General features: G+C 60.9%; 1 protein-coding gene and 2 long non-coding RNA genes across 5 annotated transcripts; 1 reads left to right on the top strand and 2 right to left on the bottom strand.

Annotated features, from left to right (window-relative positions):
• Window positions 1–205: 205 nt before the first annotated feature.
• LOC138850045 (uncharacterized) lies at window positions 206–1934 on the bottom strand. The gene is made up of 2 exons (XR_011389406.2): window positions 1596–1934; window positions 206–622 (listed from the first exon to the last, which is right to left on the bottom strand). It is a non-coding gene; the product is annotated as an uncharacterized LOC138850045 (long non-coding RNA).
• A 736-nt stretch (window positions 1935–2670) lies between these two features.
• Window positions 2671–13741, top strand: LRRC32 (leucine rich repeat containing 32). Of its 3 annotated transcripts, none has more exons than XM_051850863.3 (3): window positions 2671–2828; window positions 6533–6623; window positions 9885–13741. In XM_051850863.3, exons 2-3 carry the CDS (start codon window positions 6537–6539, stop codon window positions 11790–11792), a joined length of 1995 nt encoding a protein of 664 aa, XP_051706823.3. In that variant the 5' UTR covers window positions 2671–2828; window positions 6533–6536; the 3' UTR covers window positions 11793–13741. The 3 variants fall into 3 exon arrangements, with proteins under 3 accessions (XP_051706823.3, XP_008261952.4, XP_089187507.1); XM_008263730.5 differs by lacking the exon at window positions 2671–2828 and adding an exon at window positions 3227–3522; XM_089331381.1 differs by lacking the exon at window positions 2671–2828 and adding an exon at window positions 3568–4262.
• Window positions 4270–20630, bottom strand: LOC149128448 (uncharacterized). The gene is made up of 3 exons (XR_016232975.1): window positions 14556–20630; window positions 7186–9456; window positions 4270–5728 (listed from the first exon to the last, which is right to left on the bottom strand). It is a non-coding gene; the product is annotated as an uncharacterized LOC149128448 (long non-coding RNA).
• Window positions 20631–23455: the final 2825 nt, after the last annotated feature.

Raw genomic sequence — 23455 nt, 5'->3', positions numbered from 1 at the left:
TTCTCCTACCTCCGATTGGGGTCCTGAAGACACAGGTGCACAAGGCACAGGAGCTCTGAACAAAGCACCAGGGCGAGGAAGCCGGCTCCCAGCTGCCAGACGGAAAGCTGACCTCAGTGGCCTTGGAAAGAAAGTGGGTCTCTTCCCTGCCGGCCACCAGCCAGTTCCCAACCCCCCACCCCCACAGATTCAGAAAAAGGCCTCCGACTGTCATCCCAGCTGGACTGGAAGCCCGACCAGAAGTGCTGGATGATTTTATTTGCCAGCTACCTGGGGCCCACCAGAGAGGGGGGTGGTGTCATGTTTACTGAGCAAATCCCATGGGCCAGGCCCTCTGCCCAGGTCTGCCCTCCCGCCCCTCATACACAGAGTCAGGTCCCATCTTCAAGACAAACCCACGACATCGGTGCTGTTATTAGACTTCCTGTCCAGATCAACAAACTGAGGTCAGAAAGACGAAGCGAGATGGAGACACACGGCGACGTGACTGCTGAAGAGGTCACCAAAGCGGGGTGCTGAGGAGTTCCCGGCTTCCAGCCACAGGTCCCGAGGGGCTTGGGTGGCAGGTGGGCTCGCCTGGTTGCCCGTCCATCCCCAACTCATGTGGCGCCCCATCTGAGCACTGCGGAAGGTGGAACCCCATGAACTAACCACAACCACAGGCTCTGAGGTGTGTGGGAGGCAGGCTGCCCACCCCAGCCCACTGTGGCCCCAGCCCTGGCCCAAGCTCTGGGTCAGCCCAGGAGTTTCTGCTTCAAGGCGGCTCCAGGAATGGGAAGGGAGGGTGAGGCGATGCTCAGTGGCCTGGGCCTGGAGGCAGGGCGCCAGCTGGGGGCGGGGGAGGGGGGGAGAGCGGGTCCAGTGATGACCTGGACCCTGCTCTGATCCCACCGCTGCAGGGCTGTGAAGCCCTTCCCAGGACAAGGACCTGGCAGGAAGCCTGCAGGGTGTAGCAGAAATATCCGCCAATCACAGCGCAATAAACAGCCAGAGTCACCCAGCACCCACTGGCTGCGGGCCCCAGCCTGGATCCCTTCCCCTAGCTCTGGTACCAACCCCAAGATGTAGCTACGTTTTTGCCACTTGATGGTCAGGGACACTGATGTTCCACTAGACCAGAGAGGGCCAGCCCAGACTCCTACGAGCACAGATCTGCAGCCTCACTGGCTGGCGTGGGGTGGGGGAGGGCTGGAGCCTCCTCCTTGGCCTTGTAGGGGTCCCCACAGCACCTCCCACGCTCCCCCCACATGCAGCCCAGGCCCAGGTTAGGGAGCCATCCCAGGTCTCTTCTGAAGCCAACTCAGCCCCCGGAGCTACTCGCTGGCCTCTCTTGGGTTGACACGAGTCCCATCTACACAGGTCTACCCCTGAGGACTGGACAGGAGCAAGAAGAGGTGACAGGCCAGCACCGTGGCTCAATAGGCTAATCCTCCACCTGTGGCGCTGGCACCCAGGGTTCTAGTCCCAGTCCGGGCACTGGATTCTGTCCCGGTTGCTCCTCTTCCAGTCCAGCTCCCTGCTGTGGCCAGGAAGTGCAGTGGAGAATGGCCCAAGTCCTTGGTCCCTGCACCCACATGGGAGACCAGGATAAGTACCTGGCTCCTGCCATCAGATCAGCGCGGTGCGCCGGCCGCAGTGCGCCGGCCGCGGCGGCCATTGGAGGGTGAACCAACGGCAAAGGAAGACGTTTCTCTCTCTGTCTCTCTCTCACTGTCCACTCTGTCAAAAAAAAAAAAAAAAAGTGACAGCTGTGTAGGCTCCAGGGAAGCCGGTGTCCACATCGCCCAGCTTCAGCCCAGTTGGCCCCAAGGCCCCACTCTCGGGGCTGGTGGCCGGCAGGGAAGAGACGCACTGTGGAAGAGGAGTCTTCTCTGCTTGGACCAGGGCCTGGAGGAACGGCCACCTAGCAGAGCAGAGCACAGGGATGTGGCAAGGGCCAGACGCCCACGATCTTTGGCGCCAAGGCCATGGCGCAGCAGCTGGACAGCAGCTAAGCCACCAGGCGCGATGGTGCCCCAACTGGACAGCGGGCGCCCGAGTGCCAATGCCAAAAAGCTGCGCGACGGTGGGGTTGCCGTTTAGCCTTGTTAAGGCTCAGTTTCTGCAGCTGCAAAGCAGGTCCCCGCGGTCTCACGCACTTGGCTTTCAAGCCGCAAAGCTGCGGAAGTCGACGGCCCAAGAGCTGATAGAGGAGGACGGTCGCGGGCGCTATAGCTCGTTTAGGTGGTAGAGTGGCCGCCAGGCCGCGCCGCAGTGCGGGTCACTTCCTTCCGCGTCCCCCCCGCCGGCCTTCCCGCTCGCCCCGGGCGAAGAGCATCGGCGCCGCCGACAGCTGGAAGATCGCGGCCAGGCCGGATTTCCTTCGCGGACCTGCGGCTCCCAGAGCCACCAAGCAAGCCCCCAAGCCCTCGGGGCTGGGGACCGCACGTGCGGTTGCCGACGCCGGTCTCGCCTCGCCCCCTCGGCGCGTGCTGGCGACCCTGCTCCCCGCTGGCGCTCGCCTCGTCTTCCCCGCGGGCTTCCAACTCGGAGCAGATGCCCCGGCCTCCCGACGCCGACGCCGCGGGGGCTCGCGGGTCTCGGGCGGCCGCAGGGCGCTAGGACCGCGCGGCGCCGCCGAGGGGGCGGGGGCGGGCCGGCGCGAGCGGGCTTTAAATGGGCGCCGGGGCCGCCCCCTCGCGGGTCGGCTCCCTTGGGGCAGCGGAGCTGCCGAGCGCCTCCTCGGGCCGGGACCCGGGGCCTGGCGCCGGGCCGGGCAGGACCGGGGCAGGTGTACGCACGATGCGCCGGGGCGACCCGCGAGCGGAGCGCCGGCCGCGCTGAACCAGGTAGGAGCCGCCGGGGGCCCCACGGAGCGCTGTCCCGCGCCGCTCGCCGGCGGGGGCCGGGGCCAGGGCCCTCGCCCTCCGGTCGCCCCTGAGGCGCGCGCCGAGCCGGACTTGACCTTCCTTCGGTCCCCAGGACGCCTCGGGGCGGCTGTCGCGGCGGGTCTTTCCCGCCCGGGGCTGAGGTCGGCGTGCCCATTTGACAGCTGGGCAAGCCGAGGTAGGAGGCTCAGGAACACCCCGCTGGCATTTGAATCCAGGTCTCCTGCAGTCTCTACTGCCCGCCTCCGGGGCTCGTCCCAGCGCCCCTGGGCGCGCTCGCGCGTCAGTCCGCAGCCGCTGAGGTGCGGGGAGGGGGGTGGAGTGGGAGCGGGGGAGGGAGGGACCCCCACCCCGCCCCGGGCCGCCTGGAATTCTGCCGTGGCGGCCGCATTCCTCTGGGTTAAGGTCTGATCCCCGTGGGACGCACACGTCTCCAGAGAGGGCTGGCCTCGCTGATTCACTGCGGCCCTCCGGGGACCCTCCTCAGCCACTCAGTCTGACCCGGGGCAGGGGAGAAGCCCAGACCGGCTCTGTGAGTAGGCGGTGGCTGTGCGTCTGTGTGGGGGGCCTTGGCCGGGGTCAGAGCGGGAGCGCAGGGCCTGCCTGGCCCGGGGTTCTGATCCTGATCACCCGCTGGCTGCCTGGGTGACTTTGGGTAAGTCATGTCTCCGGGGCAGAATGGGCACAGTTCTCTAGGGGGCTGGAGAAAGCACAGCCTTGGGGTCCTGCATACCTGGGTGAAACCACTGGGAGCTGGAAGCCCTGGGGGCCAGTTCCCCCAGCTTCCTGAGCCTCCCTCTTCTCATCTGTGAAGTGGGACGCACAGCAGTCACCTCCTTGGGTGGTTGTGAAAGTTAAATGAGATGATAGAACTCTGGTGCTTAGCAGAGTGACATCCTTATGTAGTAGGGTGGGCTTGTGACTGCGGGCATTGCCAGTGTCCTCTCTCTCTCTCTCTCTCTCTCTCTCTCTCTCTCTCTCATATCCTCTGGCTCTTTTCTGAGTCAGCAGTGAGCTGCCCTTTCTTCCCCGGGGCCTCCCTCCTCTGCATGCCTCACCTGGGATGCTCAGCCCTGTAGCTCATCGTCCCGCCTGGACACCTTCCTGGCCACTCTCCGTCTGCCGTCACTGTGGCTGGGGCGGCCAGCGGGGCAGAGTGGTGGAGCTTCCCGGTTAGCCTGGGTTCAAGTGACCTGTGTCCTCGGGCACTCCCCAGAGTGGAGTCCCCGTGTGCTGCGAGGCCCTTCTGGGTGTGCAGGTGCCCGCCTCGGGAAGGAGGAGACAGGGCTCTCCAGGCTCGGAGCTGAACCCGACCTTGTCCTTCCCTCGCACTCACCACTCAGTCGGCCGCCGTGGAGCCCAGCCCGGCTCGGCTACCTGTTGACTGAATCTTGGGTGAGCCCCTGTCCCCTTCCCATCTGAATAAGTGCTTAGGAAGTGACGGCTGCGAGGGGAGGGGGACTGGCACTGCTGGCGAGGGGAATGGCAGGGCAAGGTGCGGAGGCAGCAGTGACCTTGGCCGAGTCTGGCGTTTGGTGGGGAAGGGAAATGGTAGATGGAGCCAGAGAGGAGACTGGGTGAAACCTGGCCCCGACTGGAGGTCTCCCAACAGCAGAATCATTTAAGTGACTTTCAAATATCCCCTTGGCTGCTTTGAATAAGGGGTCAGGTGGAAATGGGGAAGAAGTGACTGGGGCTGCTCCTGCCACCCTCAAGTCCCGGGGCCAGGGATGGAGGAGGGAGCTGGGCAGACCCAGGGTCACACCCACGGATGGAAGCAGGTGTGTGGCAGGGAGGGGAGGGGAGGGAAGGTCGTGGAGGGCTGCTGTCACCATGTCACCCACACTGTCCTCCCTCGGCTGGCCTGTGCTGTGAGAGGGGTCTCTCAGAGGACAGCATGCCTCTGCCTGGGTGTGTTCCGGGGGAGTGGGGCGAGCCCTGCAGTGCATGGTGCTGTGCCCACCGGAAGCTCAGAGGTGTGGAAAGCTCCGGGCCATGGCCCAGACTTGGGAAACCAAAGAGGCTTCTGGAAGGAGGTGACCTCAAAACAGAGGGAGAGGGGATGGTGAGAGAGGAGGCTGGGGAGCAGGGCTGGCCAGGTCCAGGAACCTCTACCTTGGACAGAGCAGTCCCCCTGCAGGCAAGAGGAGCACCATGGTGGTGGCAGGGGCCCCGGGGATGTGGCTGCGGCTGGAAAGACTCAGCAATGTCCCTTCCACGTTCCAGCAGGAAAGAGCCCCAGAGCAGCCATGTTCATTGCCACTAGAGGGTTCAGCGGTCCAAGTCGCAGCCCTCAAAGGCCCTGCCAATGTCCTGTCTCCTGACGCGGCTCACGGAATCCCAACTCAGCGCTAGTTCACAGAGCACCTGCTGGGAGAGGCTTGAGAGTGCCAAGGTTAAGGGCGCAGAGCCAGGGGCCACACTGGTGTGGCCTACCACTGGCTAGCCGGGTGACCTTGGGCACCTCTTGGGTGGCTTGGGCTCTCTGAACCTCAGTTTCCCCTTCCGAGAACAAAGTGGTGATTGTGGAACTGGCCACAGAGCTGTTGTGAGAGCGAGGAGAGCGGCGCCCAGTGCGTAAGGACGCCATCTCATTTGGTCCTCAACACGGCCTGCTATGGCTGGCGCTGGGTTCGGTGTGGCGAAGTCACTTGTACAGGGACACAGGGCAAGTCAGTAGAGGGGAGAGCCGTCCGTGGGACCCTGAGCCCCGTGCTCCCTCTAGGAGGACTTTGGGGGTCCGCCTTGGTAACCCGCTCTGTACAGGTTCTGGTCACCTCTGTGCAGTCTTGTGTGTCCTCAATCCTAGCACGGAGCCAGAGATGAGGCAGGCAGGGAAGGCCGATTGAATGCGTGAACGCCTGAAAGAAATGCATCAGCTGGTTGGTGTAGCCCTGGCGCTCGCTCAGGGCTTCAGTGAGGGGGCGAGGGGGCCCCAGTAGCCCTGGGATTCACCCCGCGGGGGCCTCTGCCTCCCCTTCCATGCCAGCCCTGGCTGTCAGCAACAAAGGGCCGTCCCAGCAGCCCTGCGTGACCCCTGCACAGCCGGTGGCCTCAGTGAAAGTGCAGGGCCCCGGCTGCTCCTGGGGAAGCCAGCAGGAGCGGGGCTGGGGCAGGGCTGGCCTCCTGGCTGGCTTCCGGTCAAGGCCGTGGCCCTCCCCTTGAACAATGGCAAAGGCCCCGGAGGAGAATCGGAGAATCAAAAGAAATGGGCAAAACAGAGTGGGGAGGGAGGCAGGGGCAGAGAGGGGCCTGAGGGGCTGGCACGGGGGAACTGCTTATGGCCAGGGAGGAAGTGGAGTCAGAGCCCGCCTCCCCACTTCCAGCCGACCCCACCCTGAGAGTGGCCCAGTGCAGCCCACAGGGTCCCTCTGCCTCCTGGACACCACTTCCAGGCTGTCTTCCACCAGATGTTGTCTCTTAAAAACCCACATGTGGCCAAGCCATGCTCCACTGTAAGACTTGGTGTCCCTGAATGTGGCTGCGCGCCCAGACCCAGGGTTGGAAGCCCTTCGAGAGGGGCCATTGCCCCCTGCCCCTCTCCTAGCACCCTTACTCCAGTCCAGCATTCCCAGGGGCAGGTACGGAAAGGGTGGAGTGGCGGGGGGGGCCATGGGAGGGAGCCAGTGGACTGACCGTGTCCCCTTCCTTCCTGTCCTGCACAGAGCCATGAGCCCCCAGATGCTGCTGCTGCTGACCGTGCTGAGCCCAGCCCTGGCCACCTCCCAGCACCGACTCAAGGTGCCCTGTAAGATGGTAAGATGCTCTGCTCTGGCCGGGGCGGGGAAGAGGCCTCCCGGGGCCCCTGGCCTCGCTGTCCTCCTGCAGCAGCCCCAGAGGCCGGAGCTGGGATGAGTCAGAGGAGGAGGGGACATGTCCCCTGCCTTGAGTGAGCACCTCGTGGAATGTTTAAATACCTTTCCGTCCTGGAGGAGGAAACTGCAGCTTAGAGAGGGTAGGTGGCTTGTCCAGGGTCACTCAGCTCGGAACAGTAGGACCCTGACGCTGTCTCTGTAGGGCAGTTGGCCCCACCGGGGGATCTAAGATGTGTCAATGTCGGGGAAATGTGAGGTGTGCCAGCTGGGAGGGGCTCCTCTGGACTGGTTCCTCCTGGGACAAATCCCCTGGGTTCCCTAGCTGGGATGCTTCTTGCCCATTACTACCTAGGTCAAATGCTGCCTCCTCCAGGAAGCCTCCCTGGCCCTTCCCAGAGGTGGCGCCCTCTTCTGGGCTCCTACAGTCCCTTGGCTTCCCTCCATGTCCACACTGAGCCCACTGTGCACATGGGGTGTCGGTGACGGGTTCCCTCCTGTCTCACCTGCCAGAACTTCTGTAGGGCGGGGACCAGATTTGATTCACTTCTGTTCCTTGTTCCTGCCCTGAGCCAAGGAGACTGGTCGTAAAGTTGCTGTGAGGCTGTGGTATAGGGGAGAGGCTCCCCAGGTCCAAGAGTCAGGCTGGGCAGTCACGGAGGTCAAGGCTGAAGCCTGGGCTGGGGGGAGGACAGGCCCTGGGCACAGAGTGGCCGACGGCTTTGAGGTTGCACTGTCCCCCTGTGGCCATCACCCTTCCTGCTCCTCAGAGGCCCTCGGGGATTCTCAGACCCTAGAGGAATGGGCAGAGGAGGCCCCAGGTGTCACCAAATACAGGTGCGCCCTCCGCCTCGGGGAGACTCAGACACAGAGTGGGGAAGGCTGGGTGCACCATGGTGTCCGGGAGGCGAGACAGTGGATGGGAGGGCATGGCAGAGAACGCACGTGGCAGTCAGAGCCAGCAAGCCTCGGGCCCTGGGCTGGACCAGCTCAGGAGCTGCGCCCCAGGGCTCCTGTGCCGGTCCCGAGGTGAAGCGGGGTGTGGGTGTACATGTGGGGCACCCTGCCCTGTGACCGCTCTGCCGGCAGTGTCTGGGGGTGTTTGCTGGGCAGAAGGCATCAGCCTGGGTGCTGAGCAGCCGAGGGCCCAGAAGGCAGGACTCGCCTTGCTGGGTGGGGAGAGGAGTTCCGAGCCCTGGGCCCTTTGACTCCGGCAGCCTCAGCCCACCTCCAGCCTCAGTTTCCTAGGGCGCGTGGTGACAGTGGGATGTTGGGACCCGTGCACTGGGCTCAGAGCTGGTGTCTGGCGACAGGAGCGGCCGCTGCCTCCTTTGTGTTGTCTCTTCTCCAAGCCAGGGGGGCCCCGGGTGGGGGGGCTGGGTGTAGCGATGAGGAGGCTCCAGCAAGGCAGTGACAAGGAAGGGAGGGGCAAGGGCAGGCACAGTGGCCGGGTGGGCACCCAGCAGCAGGGGCCTCCCCGGGAGAGGGTAGGGCCCATCACCACGCTGGGTGGAGTCACACAGAAGCTCAGCCAGGCAGCTCCGTCCTCATCCTCACAGGACAGAACTGGGCCAGGTGAGGAGCAACCGGCTTGGGCTCCTTCCCTGCCGGCTCAGCCACGGGCTCACTGTGACCTCACTTGCGTCACTGCCTCTTCGGGCCTCAGTCTCCCCATCCTGAAAGTGGGCAGCCAGACTCCTTGCCCTGATAGTCTTAGTCTCCAGGCTGAACATAGTGGGTCAGCTTTTCTTTCCTGTCAGCCAGGTGGTTGGCTCAGTGTCGCAGGCCTTTCCTCATTCATTAAAAGAATTACTGACCGCCTCCTGTGGGCCAGGTCCCAGGCAGCCACACCAACCAAGCCGGTTCTGTTCAGGGTGGTCTCAGTGTCCAGCAGGTCCCCCTACACGGCCACACTTCACTGGGACAAAGCCAATGGAGAGGAAGCAGTCAGGTAGGGCTCCCTGGTAGAGGAGACCCCAGGGCTCAGGGTGAAGAGTCTCCCCCAACATCAGGTAGGTGTGGTGTAAGCAGCATGGGTCGGGAGAGGCCCAGAGGTGGCAGTGGTCGGCCATGGTCACCGTGTGTAGAGTGAGGCAGGAGGGGAGGGGACAGCTTAGCAGAGGCCACAGAGAGCCATAAATGCCTGCCGAGCATCCTGGTCACTGCCCTGGGGGCCTTGGGAGGTGCTGCAGGCTCAGAGCGGAGCTTTAGGCCATGCGTGGGCACTGGCAGGGAGATGCTGGGACAGGGCAGGAGCAGGCCTGAGCGAGGGGCTCTGCTGGGAGAGCCAGGGTTGCTGGCTGGAAGGGAGAGCCAGCCGCCTCTGCACAAAGCTTCTGGCCCAGAAGTCAACGCTCTGTTGAAAGACAAGAGTGAGGTCTTTGGTTGTTAAAGACCTGGGTTCAAATCCTGGTCTACTCCTCGCCAGCGGGAGCCCCCGTGACCCTCCCTGAGTGGTGGGTTGGCTGTCGTGCGGCTCCAGTGAGACCCCAGGCCTGAACGTCAGCTGTAAAGTGCCGAGTGGGTGCTGAATTACTCACTGCCGAGGGACCCAGAGTGGTCCCGTGACTTGATGGAGGTCACACAGCAAGCTTACTGCCACGTTACCCGAGCGTGCATGTTGGGACCCTGGCCGTCCCCCCTCTCTGTGCCCCCTCCTCCCCGCCAGGGGCTGCTGCTGGGCCAGGCCGTGGGAAGCCAGGCCTTGGACAGGAGGGGCAGCATCCGCAGAGCTCGCTCCAGGCTCCTGCCTCATGGGCTGACGGCTTGCATGAGACCTGATGGAGAGAGACTAAAATGAGAACTGATGACAGGAGAGCAAACTGGCTTTCCCTTTTGGAGACATTGTCCCAGCATGCTTTCCAGTGTAACATGAGCATGGTAACTGTATGGACCTGCACAGGGGACCTGCATGTGGAACCCAGAGCCCTGGGGCCCGGCTTGGCGTGGCTGCTCCCTGACTCCGTGTCACTCTGGGTGCTGTGTGGCTCCGTGTCCTGGAACCTGGGCTAATAATCGGGGTCGCTGTCTGTTAGCTCATTTTCCCTATGCCTGCTGTCATCGCTCCACCCAAAACTCATCAAGCCTTCCCTGTGCCCTGCACGGTGCCAGGGGAAAGGCCAGAGCCTGGGAGGGGCAGAATGTCTCCCTGGAAAAGGGTGCATCCCTACCGCACCTGTTAATGCCGGCTGCTCTCCCTCCCCAGGTGGGCAAAGAGGCCTTGTGCCAGGGCCTGGGCCTGCTGCAGGTCCCCGCCATGCTCCTGGCCGACATCGAGACCCTCGACCTGTCTGGGAACCAGCTGCAGAGTGTCCTGGCCTCGCCCCTGGACTTCTATACGTCGCTGCGTCACCTGGACCTAAGCGCCAACGAGATCAGCTTTCTGCAGCCAGGAGTCTTCCAGGCCCTGCCCCAGCTGCAGCACCTCAACCTGGCTCATAACCGCCTGGCGGCGGGCACCGCGCTGAGCGCTGGCAGCCTGAGCCCCCTGCCGCACGTGACCTCCCTGGACCTGTCGGGGAATAGCCTGTACAGCGGCCTGCTGGAGCAGCTGCTGGGCGAGGCGCCCCACCTGCACAGCCTCTCGCTGGCTGAGAACAGCCTCACGCGCCTGGGCCGCCGCACCTTCCGGGGCCTGCCCGCACTGGAGCGCCTGGACCTGCACAGCAACGTGCTGATGGACATCGAGGACGGCGCTTTCGAGGCCCTGCCCCGCCTGGCCCATCTCAACCTTTCCAGGAACTCCCTCACCTGCATCTCCGACTTCAGCCTGCCGCAGCTGCAGGTGCTCGACCTGAGCTGCAACAGCATCGAGGCCTTCCAGACGGCCCCGGAGCCCCCCGCAGAGTACCAGCTCACCTGGCTGGACCTGCGCGAGAACCGCCTGCTCCAGCTCCCCGACCTAGCCGCGCTCCCGAAACTCCTGTACCTGAACATGTCCAACAACCTCATCCGGCTCCCTGCGGGGCCGCCCCAGGGTGGCGAGGCCAGCCCCGTGCCCTCCCAAGGCTGGCCGGCCTGGCCCCCCGGGGGGAGCCCCGGCTGGAACACCAGCAGCCAGCCCCTCTCCCAGCTCTTGAACTTGGATCTGAGCTACAACGAGATCGAGCTGGTGCCCGGCGGCTTTCTGGAGCACCTGGCCTCCCTGCGCTTCCTGAACCTCAGCCGCAACTGCCTGCGGGCCTTCGAGGCCGGGCACGCGGGCTCCCTGCCCCTCCTGGTGCTCCTGGATCTCAGTCACAACGCGCTGGAGGCCCTGGAGCTGGGCGCCAGAGCCCTGGGCTCCCTGCGGACGCTGCTGCTACAGGACAACGCCCTGCGGAGCCTGCCCCCGTACACCTTTGCCGGCCTGGCCAGCCTGCAGAGGCTCAACCTGCAGGGGAACCGCGTGAGCCCCTGTGGGGGCCCGGCCGAGCCCGCGCCCCCGGGCTGCGTGGCCTTCTCCGGCATCTCCTCCCTCCGAGTCCTCAATCTGGTGGACAACGAGATGGGGACGCTCAGGGCAGGGGCCTTCCTCCGCACCCCGCTGACGGAGCTCGACCTGTCTGCCAACCCGGGGCTGGAGGTGGCCACGGGGGCCCTGGCGGGCCTGGAGGCCTCCCTGGAGGTCCTGGCGCTGCAGGGCAACGGGCTGGCCGTCCTGCAGGTGGACCTGCCCTGTTTCAGCTGCCTCAAGCGGCTCAACCTGGCCGGGAACCGCCTCAGCCACCTGCCCGCCTGGACGCAGGCCGTGTCGCTGGAGGTGCTGGACCTGCGCAACAACAGCTTCAGCCTGCTGCCCGGCAGCGCCATGGGCGGCCTGGAGCCCAGCCTCCGGCGCCTCTACCTGCAGGGCAACCCGCTCAGCTGCTGCGGCAACGGCTGGCTCGCCGCCCAGCTGCACCAGGGCCGCGTGGATGTGGACGCCACACAGGGCCTGATCTGCCGCTTTGGCTCCCAGGAGGAGGTGTCCCTGAGCCACGTGCGGCCCGAGGACTGCGAGAAGGGAGGGCTCAAGAACGTCAACCTCATCATCATCCTCACCTTCACGCTGCTCTTGGCCATCGTCCTCACCACGCTGGCCACCTGCTGCTGCGTCCGCCGGCAGAGGTTTAACCAGCAGTACAAAGCCTAGGGAAGCCGGGAGACCCAGGCCAACCGGGGTGCACGGCGGGGCAGAGGAGAGGGGGGCTGATTCGCGGTCGCAAAGGGAGCCGAGGTCCAAGGACTCTGGCTGCTCAACCCCAGCGCAGGGCTGCCTTCTCTGCAACCTGCTGTATCAGCAGGTGACCCATGGCCGCCGCTGCACGTGCGTCCAGCTTTGGCAGCCAGAAGGTGGGCGGTGTCAGGGGTGGCGGAGAATAAAGCCGACCCAGCCGATGAGCACACCTTCAGCGAGCATGTGTCCTCCCACTCCCAGGCACGCATCTGGGCATGGAGGACGCCAGTGAAACACATCTGTGTCCTCCAGGCTCCCTCAGCCTGGTGGGAGACACGGCAGTGCGGTGACTGCACGGCGTGGTCAGGGCTCTGCAGCCACGGCCGGTGCCATGTGGCCCGCTGCCCTGGCTGTTGCCCAGGCAAGGGAGGCCCGTGCCTGGGAGGATGTGTCTGAGATGTTTCCAAGAGGACTGTTTGTCACATCTTCTGATAATGACTCTCAGCCCCTGGAAAATGAAGACCTTGTGACCGGAAGAGCCACGGGAGTCTGTGTTGAATCCAGCGCTGGGAGGCCGGGCTGCGGCAGCTCCCACAGGGTCTGATTAAGAGGTGGTCCCCGCCCCTCCACCCTGGGGCTGTGGCCCAGCCCTGCGCCATTCTGCTTCCTGCTGTTGACAAGCCCTGCCCCCACCCCCACACTCTCCTGCGGCCCCCATGGTCCCCACTGCTCCTGAACCCCAGTGGCTGCCAGGCCCCATCTCCAACCAGGCCCCACGCTGGCTGCTGGCTGCTGCTGTTTCACACCCGTCTTGGAAGCCACAGATGCAAATCCCAGCCTTGTGCCTGCCAGCTGCAGAGGTTTGGGTATTTTATTCTCATTTCCCAGGAGAGGAAGCGAAGGCTCCAAAAGTGTCCGTGGCCCACAGCTCAGCCCTGTGGAGCTGAGACTCAGGTCCCTCCCTCTGTCTCTGCCGCTGCAGGGGCTGCTGACTGCTGGGGTGGGGGGACAAGAAGCGACCCCATTTTACCCAGACAGGGCTGAGCACCCATGCTCCCCTCTCTCCCAGGCAGCTGCAGGCCCTGTCCTCCTTTGCTGCCTCAGTTTCCCCCTTTTCCCTCCCTTGCAGGCTAGCGTGGGCTCTTCCGTACCCTTCCTATCCAGCTTGCTCTCATTTCTTCTCTCCAATGAGCTTGGTCTGGAGTCTGAGACTCATCCGCCCAACCTCCCCATTGCACAGAACAGGAAACTGAGGCCCGAGAGTGGGGAATGCTCAGAGCTGCACAAGTCGGCGCAGAGGCTGTGGGAAAGGCGGCTGGGGGTGGGACTGTCCTCTCCCCGGGTCACATCTGGTACCGCTGGCTCCATGCTCTGTTCCTCATCTGTTCCTCATGCAGGGTTTGTTTTTCCTTTTTGAAAAAGGACTAGAAAAACCCATGCAGACAGTCCCCTGTGCTTCTTACTGTGGAATCAGGAGCCGCCTGGGAAGAAAGCCCCAGACCCAACCAGGAACCACGCTGTCACCATCACCATCCTCTAGCCCGTGCTTGGTCCTTGCTTGGGTCCAGGACAGGCACTCGGTGACGTGGGAGGGAATAAAAATGCCACTCACGCACCCTGTTTTACAGATGCGGAAACAGAGGCCCAGGGTCACGGATTCAGACGGGTCATGGGCAGAGCCCGGCATCCCGGCCCCAGCCTGGGGCAGTCGGCGTAGCCACCATCCCGGTGGGAGCCAAGCTCAAGGGTGCTACCGGGGAACACTACCCTCAGGCCTGGAGGCCGCAGTGTTGGCCCCGGCGTCTGATCTTGAAAACACTACACGGTGCTGCTGTCAGCCCCAGGGGCCGGGCCCCAGCGCAGCCTGGGAACCAGCTCTTTGTATCACACGCACGTGAATATATTAAAAAGTAATTTTGCAGAAACTGCAGCTTGCCAATCCCCCGTGCACGGAGAGCCAGCATCGCAGCGTCCGGGGGCCTGCTTGCCTCAACTTCCCCTGCGGTCTTTCCAGCCTGGTGGCAAATCCTGAGGGCTCTGAGGCTCTGGACCTTTGGGGCTTCAGCCACCATCACCGCCCCGCCACCCTGCTGTCCCCCACCCCCACTCCCACCTGCTGCTGCCCTCTCCTTCTCCATGCCCATCTCTCTCACCCCTGCCCAGAGGCACTGTCCCCTCCCCGCCTCATCCCTCCTCTCTCATTCGCTCCCTCTCTGGTCACGTCTTCCTCTCAGCCACCAGTCAGACTCAAGTCCTGCCCACCTACAAAATCGTGGGAGGATCCTAAGCTGTACCCCCTTCCCTCTGCCGGTCACAGTCAGAAGCCCCTGGCAGTGCCCCTGCCCTCCTGGCCTCACCCCAGCCACACTGCCCCGCCGAGGTCTCCGAGGGGGGGCCTGGGTCTCTGTGGCCCCACGCGCACGCCATCACTGCGTGGTACTGCTGTGGTGCCCACTGCACGCCTCCCGAGTGTCCAACCCCAAGCCCGAGGGCTAAGGGCCTACTGGGGCGGCAGAATGTGGGCAGCAGGGCTGCAGGCCCAGCTGCACGTGGCGGAAGAGCACTCCTGGCTCCTGGGTGGAGCTGAAGGGTAAGAGGCAGGGGTCTGTGGGAGGGGTCGGAGCTGCCTCACCTGGGGTGAGAAGGGGGGGGGAAAAGTGAGCAGTGAGAGGCGGCGAGAGACCCTAGGCCCAGCCACCGGCTCGGCCTCCCCACGGCTGTTCTGCAGCCCACACATACCCTTGTCCTATGGGTGCACTTCCTCTTCTCAGCAGCCCAGAGCGCACTCTGCCGCCACTGCAGGTGCCCGCCCTTGCCCCAGCCCACCTCTCCCGCACCTGCTGGCCCTGGTGTGGGCAGCTCTGCCTGCCCGAGATTCCTCCCACCTGCTTCTCTGACCTTGACCTCTCACATTCTGCTCAGGGCTCAGGGCTTACGCTCTCCAAGGACAATGTGAAATGCCCGTTCCTCGGGGTGGGGTCCTTGAGGGCCGAGGGGCGAGGCAGTTGCACAGGCTGAGCTCGGCCCAGGCTCTGAAGCCTCTGCTCCAGCCCGGAGCCCTCCAGGGCCCTGACCCCCTTTCCTGGCAAACAGGGGAGTTTGCTCACCTGGCCAAGACCCCCAGCCAGGCAGAAATTCCTGTTTTCAGCCAAATGAGGACACAGCTGCCAACTAGGTCATCGGAGCATCCGGCTGCCCGAGCTCTGAGCAAGTTCCAGGGAACAGGGAGGCTCCCCTGGGCCCCAGTCACAGTCAGCCAGGGTGCTACTGGGGCGCACGGCCACGGCTGCCGCCCCCTCTCTGTGCCGGCCCCGCGAGCTCCACGGCCCGGAGCCTCTCCCCGCGTGCTCCAAGCTGATCGTGTCCGAGCACGCGGTGGGCGCTGCGATCGTTAATTCTGACATGCTTGGAAGAGATTTTCCTTGTTCCCAGCCTCATTTCAGAGAAACTCATTCCAGAGCTGTGGCTTGAACCCAGGTCTGTCCCACTCCAGAGCCAGCACTGCCTCCCGCCCCCGCCCCCCCCTCAGACCACCTGCAGCGCCTCCTCCTCCAGCCTCGGCCCACATCACCTCCTCGGGGCTGACTGCCTGGATTTCCCTCTTCCAGCTGCACACACTGCCACCAGGCCAAGGGCTCCTGGAGGGGGCTCCCAGCCAGAGCCTCTGTGTGTCCCTGGGGCCTGTGAGCCAACACAGATGGCCACGGGCCCTTGTCCTCCACGACTCCCAGACCCGCCCTCAGCCAGGGAATGGGGTGCTGAGGCGTCCCTGACAGATCCACAGACACAGAGCGCAGGGGCATGGGGGGAAGCAGTGGCCCCAAGGGAGGCAAAAAAAGAACCCACTCTGACCACCTCCCCCGCCAAGTCTCCCCGCACCTCTAGGGCCTTCGCTCATCTTTGTCCTCCCCCCACCCTTCCCTTCCTTTCCTCCCTTGGTCATCTCCTCCCTGCCCCCATCCCCTATCTCACTGGAAACAGGGCGGGCTGGAGGGGCAGGGCCTGAGCTGTTTATAGGAACTGGAGCAGCTCCATCCATCAGCTCTGTTTGGAGCTGGAAACCAAGCATAATAAATACCTTGGCTCCGCCCCAGCTGTGCTTTCCCTGAACTTGGCCATCTGAACTCCAAGTCTCTCTGGCCTGCTGGGTCCTGAGAACCAGCTCCACCCCGCCCTACCCCCACCTCCCACCAAGCTGTCTGGAAGGAATGGCCTCTGGGACCAGAAAGTCGGGGCCCTGCGACCCCTTCCCATGGGTGAGTCACTTGCCAGTGCCTCCTTTCCCCACCCATGAAACAGGGCCACCGTTGCTGTCCACACACTGCCCCCACTCAAGTCAGAGCACTGTTCATTTGTCGGACACAGTGGCTTGGGCCCTGGACGCGGAGCCCTGTGCCTATGTGGGAGCAATTGGCTGAGCCCCTGCCTAGGAGCTGCAGAGAGGGGCACACTATGGCCCGAGCAGGAAGTGGCCCACACCACGAGGGAGGTCCAGAGTTCGTGCACGGGGAGTTTGTTTGCAAGCAGAGAGCAGCCCTTCCTGCTGGAGGAGTGAGGGGAGATGGCAGACAGCGAGGACATCTGGGCTGGCCTGCCAAGAAGGGTCGGGTTTCAGCATGTGGGGGACCAGAGAGGCCTTCCACGCAGAACAGACCCGGCAGCCAAAAGGTCCCGGCGAGCCTGGGGACAGAGCCACCGCCCTCTGCTGGTGTTCCTTCAGCACCTCCTGCTCAGAACTCCTGGCCCTCTGGAATCTTCCCTCCTTCCCAGGAGCTCTCCCAAGCCGTGGATGCATTCCCAGAATTCTGCCGTCATGTTCCCCTCCCAGCTGCCCCCCACCACCCCACCAGAAAAAAAAAAGCCACCCCAGTAAGTGGAGGACTCAATCGGGAAAAGCCAGTGCCAATAGCACATGTTTCTGGAGTGAATAAGGGAACAAATGAATTGAGGAATGATTGAAAGAGTGAATCAGTGAAACCAGAGTCCGTGAGTCAGTTTCCCAGAGCGACCCACGGTGCCCAAGCCCCGCTGAGGTCCTTACGGGAGACAAGCCCTCCCTCTGGGAATCGGACAGCTTGTTAAGGAAAGGACACTAAACACACACACACAACAACAGAGTCATGATGTGTGCAATGGGAGGAAAGGACAGGAGGCCATCGAGATGGAGAGTCCCCCGAGGCCGCCGTGTGTCAGTGAAAGCTCCTCCCCACCCCGGGGGGGCCCTGGAGGCAGCCCCCTTCCCAGGCCCTCCCAGGCTCCCTGCACCTCAGCCTGGAGTCACGGAGAAAAACGCAGAAGGTCGGCCGGCGCCGTGGCTCAATAGGCTAATCCTCCACCTAGTGGCACTGGCACACCGGGTTCTAGTCCCGGGCGGGGGGCCAGATTCTGTCCTGGTTGCCCCTCTTCCAGGCACAGCTCTCTGCTGTGGCCAGGAAGTGCAGTGGAGGATGGCCCAAATCCTTGGGCCCTGCACCCCATGGGAGACCAGGATAAGTACCTGGCTCCTGCCTTCGGGTCAGCGCGGTGCACAGGCCGCAGTGCGGAGGGTGAACCAGCGGCAAAGGGAGACCTTTCTCTCTGTCTCTCTCTCATTGTCCACTCTGCCTGTCAAAAAAGGAAAGAAAGAAAAACGCGAAGGTCACCAAGAGGGTGGCGTCAGGGAAACACAGGCTGAGGGGGCCCCAGGAGTCAAGCACCAGGGGCTGCGAGCCGAGAGAACCCCATTCCCAAAGGCCCCAGCTCTTCAGGGATGGAGGGGAGGGTTGTGTGTGGAAGAGGCAGAGCACGGGCTTGGCTCCTCTGTCACCTCCTTGTCACCCCTGTCCACCTGCGCCACCCCCAGTGGCCCACACTGACAATGACAGACCCGCACAATAGCTGACAGATACAGTCAAACAGGATTGCGCAGGGAGGGGCAGGGGGTGCCATGCCCTCCTCCTGTACTGGAGTGCCTAGGGTCCATACCTGGCTGCAGCCAGCCCCTGGCTCCAGCTTCCTGCTAATTCAACCCTGGGAGACAGATCTAGTGGTTTTGTCTTGACTGAGTTCGCAGCTCCTGGACTGGGCTGACCCAGCCCTGATATTGTGGGCATTTGGGGAGTGAACCAGCAGATGGAAGATCTCTGCCTGACCTTCTCTTTCTCTGCCTCCCAAACAAGAAATACACAATAAATAGCTACAGACCAAATACACATGTGGGATACACATTAGGGATTTTTGATCCTGAGTTTATAAAAATGGGATCCTATTCTAGACACTCCCCTGCAGTTTGCTTTATCCAGTAAGTAATACTCCAGAGAAATGGCCCAGCCGTGATAGGGCCAGTGCCCACTCATTCCCACAACACACGAAATCCCCTTGGGTTACCACTCCTTGTTGCAGTTCACTTGTTACCTTTTCCTGCAACTATAAACATGCTGCCCATCTGGGGCGGTGCTGTGGCGTAGCGGGTAAAGCTGCCGCCTGCAGTGCCAGCATCCCATATGGGTGCCAGTTCTAGTCCCGGCTGCTCCGCTCCTGATCCAGGTCTCTGCTATGGCCTGGGAAAGCAGTAGAAGATGGCCCAAGTCCTTGGGCCTCTGCACTTGTGTGGAAGACCTGGAAGAAGCTCCTGGCTCCTGGATTTGGATTGGCGCAGCTCTGGCTGTTTTGACCATTTGGGGAGAGAACCAGCGGATGGAAGACACCTCTCTCTCTCTCTCTCTTTGGCTCTCTGTAACTCTGCCTTCCAAATAAATAAATAAATCTTTAAATATGCTGCCCCCAAAATTCCTGGTTCCTGCCCCTGTTCCCTCTGGGGGTGGTGTATCTGTGGGGACACCTGGAGATGAGATTCTAGATCAATAGCTATCTGCTTATCTACTTAACATATGTTAATGCAGAGTTCGAGAAAATCTACGTTTTCCACTTCCACGATGTCTGGCCCTGTGCTCTCCAGCTTTGGCTTCGGCTGTGCAATGGGCCCTCACGGGGATTCTGAATTGCATTTCCCTTCTGCTGTATCTGAGCAGCCTTTTACTTGTTTCTCAGCCATTTGGATGAATTCTATGAAAAGCTCACTTCTGTCCTTCGCCCACTATTTTTTTTTTTGGACAGGCAGTGGACAGTGAGAGAGAGAGAAAGAAAGGTCTTCCTTTTCCGTTGGTTCACCCTCCAATGGCCGCCGCGGCCGGCGCACTGCGGCCGGCGCACCGCGCTGATCCGATAGCAGGAGCCAGGTACTTCTCCTGGTCTCCCATGGGGTGCAGGGCCCAAGGACTTGGACCATCCTCCACCGCACTCCCTGGCCACAGCAGAGAGCTGGCCTGGAAGAGGGGCAACGGGGACAGAATCCGGCGCCCTGACCGGGACTAGAACCCGGTGTGCCGGTGCTGCAGGTAGAGGATTAGCCTATTGAGCCACGGCGCTGGCCCGCCCACTATTGAGGTCACGACTCCTTGTCAACTTGTCAAGTGCGGTGCAGTGTGGCTATTAAACTTGGCCAAGCATCTTCATAGCCAATGTTGGCTCCACGTGCCGGCTGACTTGCACTAAGTGTTCTAGCTCGCACTGTTTTCTGGACCTCACTCTTCTTTCATGGCTTCTCAATTTGACTGTTTCCTTCAGATTGCTCATACAGTTCCTAAATTTTCTTTATGATTTTTTGTTTTATTTTTTACATTTCTTTAAATGATTTATTTATTTATGTATTTATTTTTTTATTTGAAAGGCAGAGTTGCAGACAGGCTTGTGAGGAGAGAGATCGAACTTCTATTCGCTAGTTCACTCCCCAAATGGCCACAACGGCTGGGGCTGGACCAGGCTGAAGCCAGGGTCTCCCACGCGAGTGCAGGGGCTCAAGCACTTTCCTGGGTGCATTAGCAGGGAGCTGGATCAGAAGTGGAGCAGTGGGGACTCGAATCAGTCCCCATATGGGATGCTGGCATTGCATTGCAGGCAGCAGCTTTATCCCCTGTGCCACAGCGCTGGCCCCATATTGGCTTGTTTTAGAGTTTGCTCTGATACCTGTGAGACAAGTCCTCTTGCACTGTTATTACTTCCCACACCTTTTTGTCTATTTTTAGACATTGACTTCTTTATTTCTTTATTCATTTAAGATTCATTTATTTATTTAAAAGTCAGAGTTCCAGAAAGAGAGGGAGAGGCAGGGACAAAGAAATCGAGAGAGAGAGAGAAAGAGAGAGAGAGAGAATCTTCTATCCGCTGCTTCACTCTCCAGAGGACACAACAGTCAAGGGCTAAGCAAGGACAAAGCCAGGAGCCAGGGGCTTCTTCTGGGTCTTATGTGGGTGCAGGGGCCCAGGCACTTGGGTCATCTTCTGCTGCTTTTCCCAGGGCATTAGCAAGGAGCTGGATTGGAAGTGGCTGGGACATGAACCGGCGCCCATACGGGAACTCCCACTGCCCCACAGAGCCCCGCCCTGGCCCTCCCCAGCCCTCCCCAGCCCAGAGCTCCCGTCTACCCCTCTGGTTTGCAGGAGTGGGGTGAAGGTGGCAGCAGAGGACTCGGGGGCCCTGTTGCTTTGTTCCACAGAGCATATTTGTTCCCTCTTAACTGGAATTTAATTCTTCTAGAGTCAACACTGAAAACCTAGGGGCCAGATTTAGCTTCAGACATGCCTTATTTGGCCCACAACATTTTTGATTAGTTGCCAATATTTAAAAATGATCTGAGTTGTTTTATACGGGAATATATAGAAATCTGGATTTCTGATTTTTCTTAAAATTCTGGACAATCTGAGAACTCAGAGCCTCAGCCCACAGATGATGCATGGCAGAGGGGAGCCCCTGTCTCTCCTCCCACCCCTCTTCCACTCCCACATCCAGTACAGGACCAGGCTCCAGGCAGGGGACTCAGGAGAATCTAACTTCTCTCCTTCAGTGTCAGGCACAAGTTTTTTTTTATTTTTATTTTTATTTTATTTTTTGACAGGCAGAGTGGACAGTGAGAGAGAGAGAGAGAGAGAGAGAGAGAGACAGAGAGAAAGGTCTTCCTTTGCCGTTGGTTCACCCTTCAATGGCCGCTGCGGCTGGCACGCTGCGGCCAGTGCACCGCGCTGATCCGAAGCCAGGAGCCAGGTGCTTCTCCTGGTCTCATGTGGGTGCAGGGCCAGGCACAAGTTTTAAAGATACGTAAGTGAGGGGCTAGCACTGTGGCATAGTAGGTTAATCCTCCGCCTGCGGCACCAGCATCCCATATGGGCGCTGGTTCTAATCCTGGCTGTTCTTTCAACCCAGCTCTCTGCTGTAGCCTGGAAAAGCAATGGAGGATGGCCCAAGTGCTTGGGCCCCTGCACCCATGTGGGAGACCTGGAAGAAGCTCCTGGCTCCTGGCTTCGGATCAGCGCAGCTCCAGCCATTGCAGCCATCTGGGGAGTGAACCAGCAGAAGGAAGATCTTTATGTTTCCTCTCTCTTTCACTGTCTGTAACTCTACCTCTCAAATAAATAATCTTTTTTTTTAAAAAAAGAGATGCAAGTGAATTCATGCAATCAGAATTCTGAACTTGATTGTGTTACGGCCCCCTTAGAAGTCTGGTGAAACCTGTGAGCCCCTCTCAGAATAAGGTTTTAGAATTCACTTAAAAAAATAAGTGCACTTCGATTCCAGCTTCCTGCTAATGCACACCCTGAGAGGTGGCAGGTGATGGGGTCCCTGCCCCCTCCTTGGGAGAGCCAGATTAAGCTCTAGGCTCCTGGCTTTGGCTTGGCCCAGCCCCAGCTGTTGGAGGCATTTGGAGAGTGGACCCACAGACGGAGGAGCCTTCTCTCTGTCTCTGTACCCCTCTCACTCTCACATACATGAAGTTATCAGGGTGTCAACAGCTAAACTGCTATTCAGATGCACGTTTCCCAGGAACCCCAGGTAACAAGATCTAGGCGTGGCTGCCACGGCCGTTCCGCAGGCCTAACCCACAGCAGCGGTGTCTTGCCAGACCTGCAACAGCCGCACAAGGCTGGAGGACACCTGTGATCCCGGCTGCCTCCAGGACAGCTCAGGCCCCAGGTGCTGCTCACAGAGACCACGGGGATCCGCGGTCTACCTTCTAGAGGGAAAGAACCATCCCATTTCAAGGAGAGGCTGAAGACAAAGTCCAGAGTGAACTTTTTATGTCAACCTGGTTCGCAGATCTCAGGAATGCCACACACAGGCCCAGTGGGTCTCAGAGCAAGAGCTCCGCCTTGGGAGGAGGTGCTGAGAGCAGCTCCAGCTGGAACCCAACCGCACGGAACCCACCCAGGGAGGGGCGTTCTGGGTCAGGGAGGGCCGGGTGTAAATCAGATCAGCTTTTCTGGGTGACCCTGCGTAATATGTCTAAGAATCTTAGAAGTGTGCACCTGCTTGGTCCAGCCATTCTGTTTCCGGGAGTTTATCCTAAGGATATAAAGTTGTAGCTTAAACAGAAACAGTAAAACTGAGTGAGGATGTTTATCATCACTGAGGCTGCATTCAGTTTTTATGGAGTCTGCAGTTTATACAACTTCGGGAGCCCCTTGAACACAAATACAAAATGACGGGCCTCAAGCTGCCAGGTCTCTTCAAGGCGCTTGAAAAAGTCCTGTGCGCAGGAGGGCCCTGTCAGCCATTTCAAAGAAATTCATCCCAAGCATGACATCATTAATCATAAGCTAAAACCAGAAACCAGCTTAAGCAGCCAACAAGCGGGGATCGTTGGAATAAGCTGTCGTGCATCTGGTCCCACTCGGAGTGCCTGGGTTCAATCCCGGGCCCCAGTTCCTGATTCCAGCTTCCGGCCCATGCAGCTCCTAAGAGGCAGCAGGTGATGACTCAAGCACTTAGGATCCTGCCACCCCTGTGGGAGACCTGGATTGAGTTCCTGGCTCCCAGCTTTGGCCCCAGCCCAGCCCTGGCCATTGCAGGAACTTAGGGTGTGAACAAGCACAAACTCTCCCCCTCCCCCCGCCTCTCAACTAACACAATTACAATTTTAGTAGAATAAAAAGCTGTGAATGTAGAGGTTTATTTACTGACATGGAAAAAAATGCTCAAAATATAGTGGGGGGGAAAGCAAGTTATAAAATGACACACGCAGTAAGACCCTGGTTTTGTTAAAATGCCATATCAGTAATGTGCAACAGGCTATGAACTGGGACTGTTCCTGTCTCAGCATTGTAGTGAGACCCAGAGCCTAGCCCCACACACAGCCCAGCAGGGGTCGGGCAGATTGTGAGCGCTCACCCCAGCCCCCACCTCCGGCTGCAAACCAGCTGGACCCCAAAGGAGTTCTGGGAGCGGGGAGGACCACAGCCTGGCCTGCTTCTTCCCAGGAGATGGGAGAGGCCAGGGGAGCTGCTGCTGGTGGTAGCACGTGGGATGGGGACTGCGGTGGGAGTGGCCCACGAGGGCAGAGCAGGGCGGAGAACAACAGGAGCCTCCGACCCCAGTGCAACACTGCAGGCTGTGATGTGAGCCACCCCAACCCTGCCCACAGGTCGCCTCCAGGCAGCAGGCACAAGGAGCCAGCCGGGGGGTGTTGCGTCCTCCAAGGCCAGGAGGTACTTGAAGGAAATCCATACAGGGGACTCCACACAACCCAAAAGGTGTTTGTCCCTGGAGAGCAAGGGGACTGGGCCTCTGCACTCCCAGGGGTCCATCACCAATGTGCAATGACTCCATTG

This window comes from Oryctolagus cuniculus, chromosome 1 (genome assembly GCF_051225735.1).
Source record: "Oryctolagus cuniculus isolate XC-2025 breed Fujian yellow rabbit chromosome 1, ASM5122573v1, whole genome shotgun sequence".
Lineage (NCBI taxonomy): Eukaryota > Metazoa > Chordata > Mammalia > Lagomorpha > Leporidae > Oryctolagus > Oryctolagus cuniculus.
Note: the sequence above shows the minus strand (reverse complement) of the source record. Positions and strands in the feature narration are given on the sequence as shown.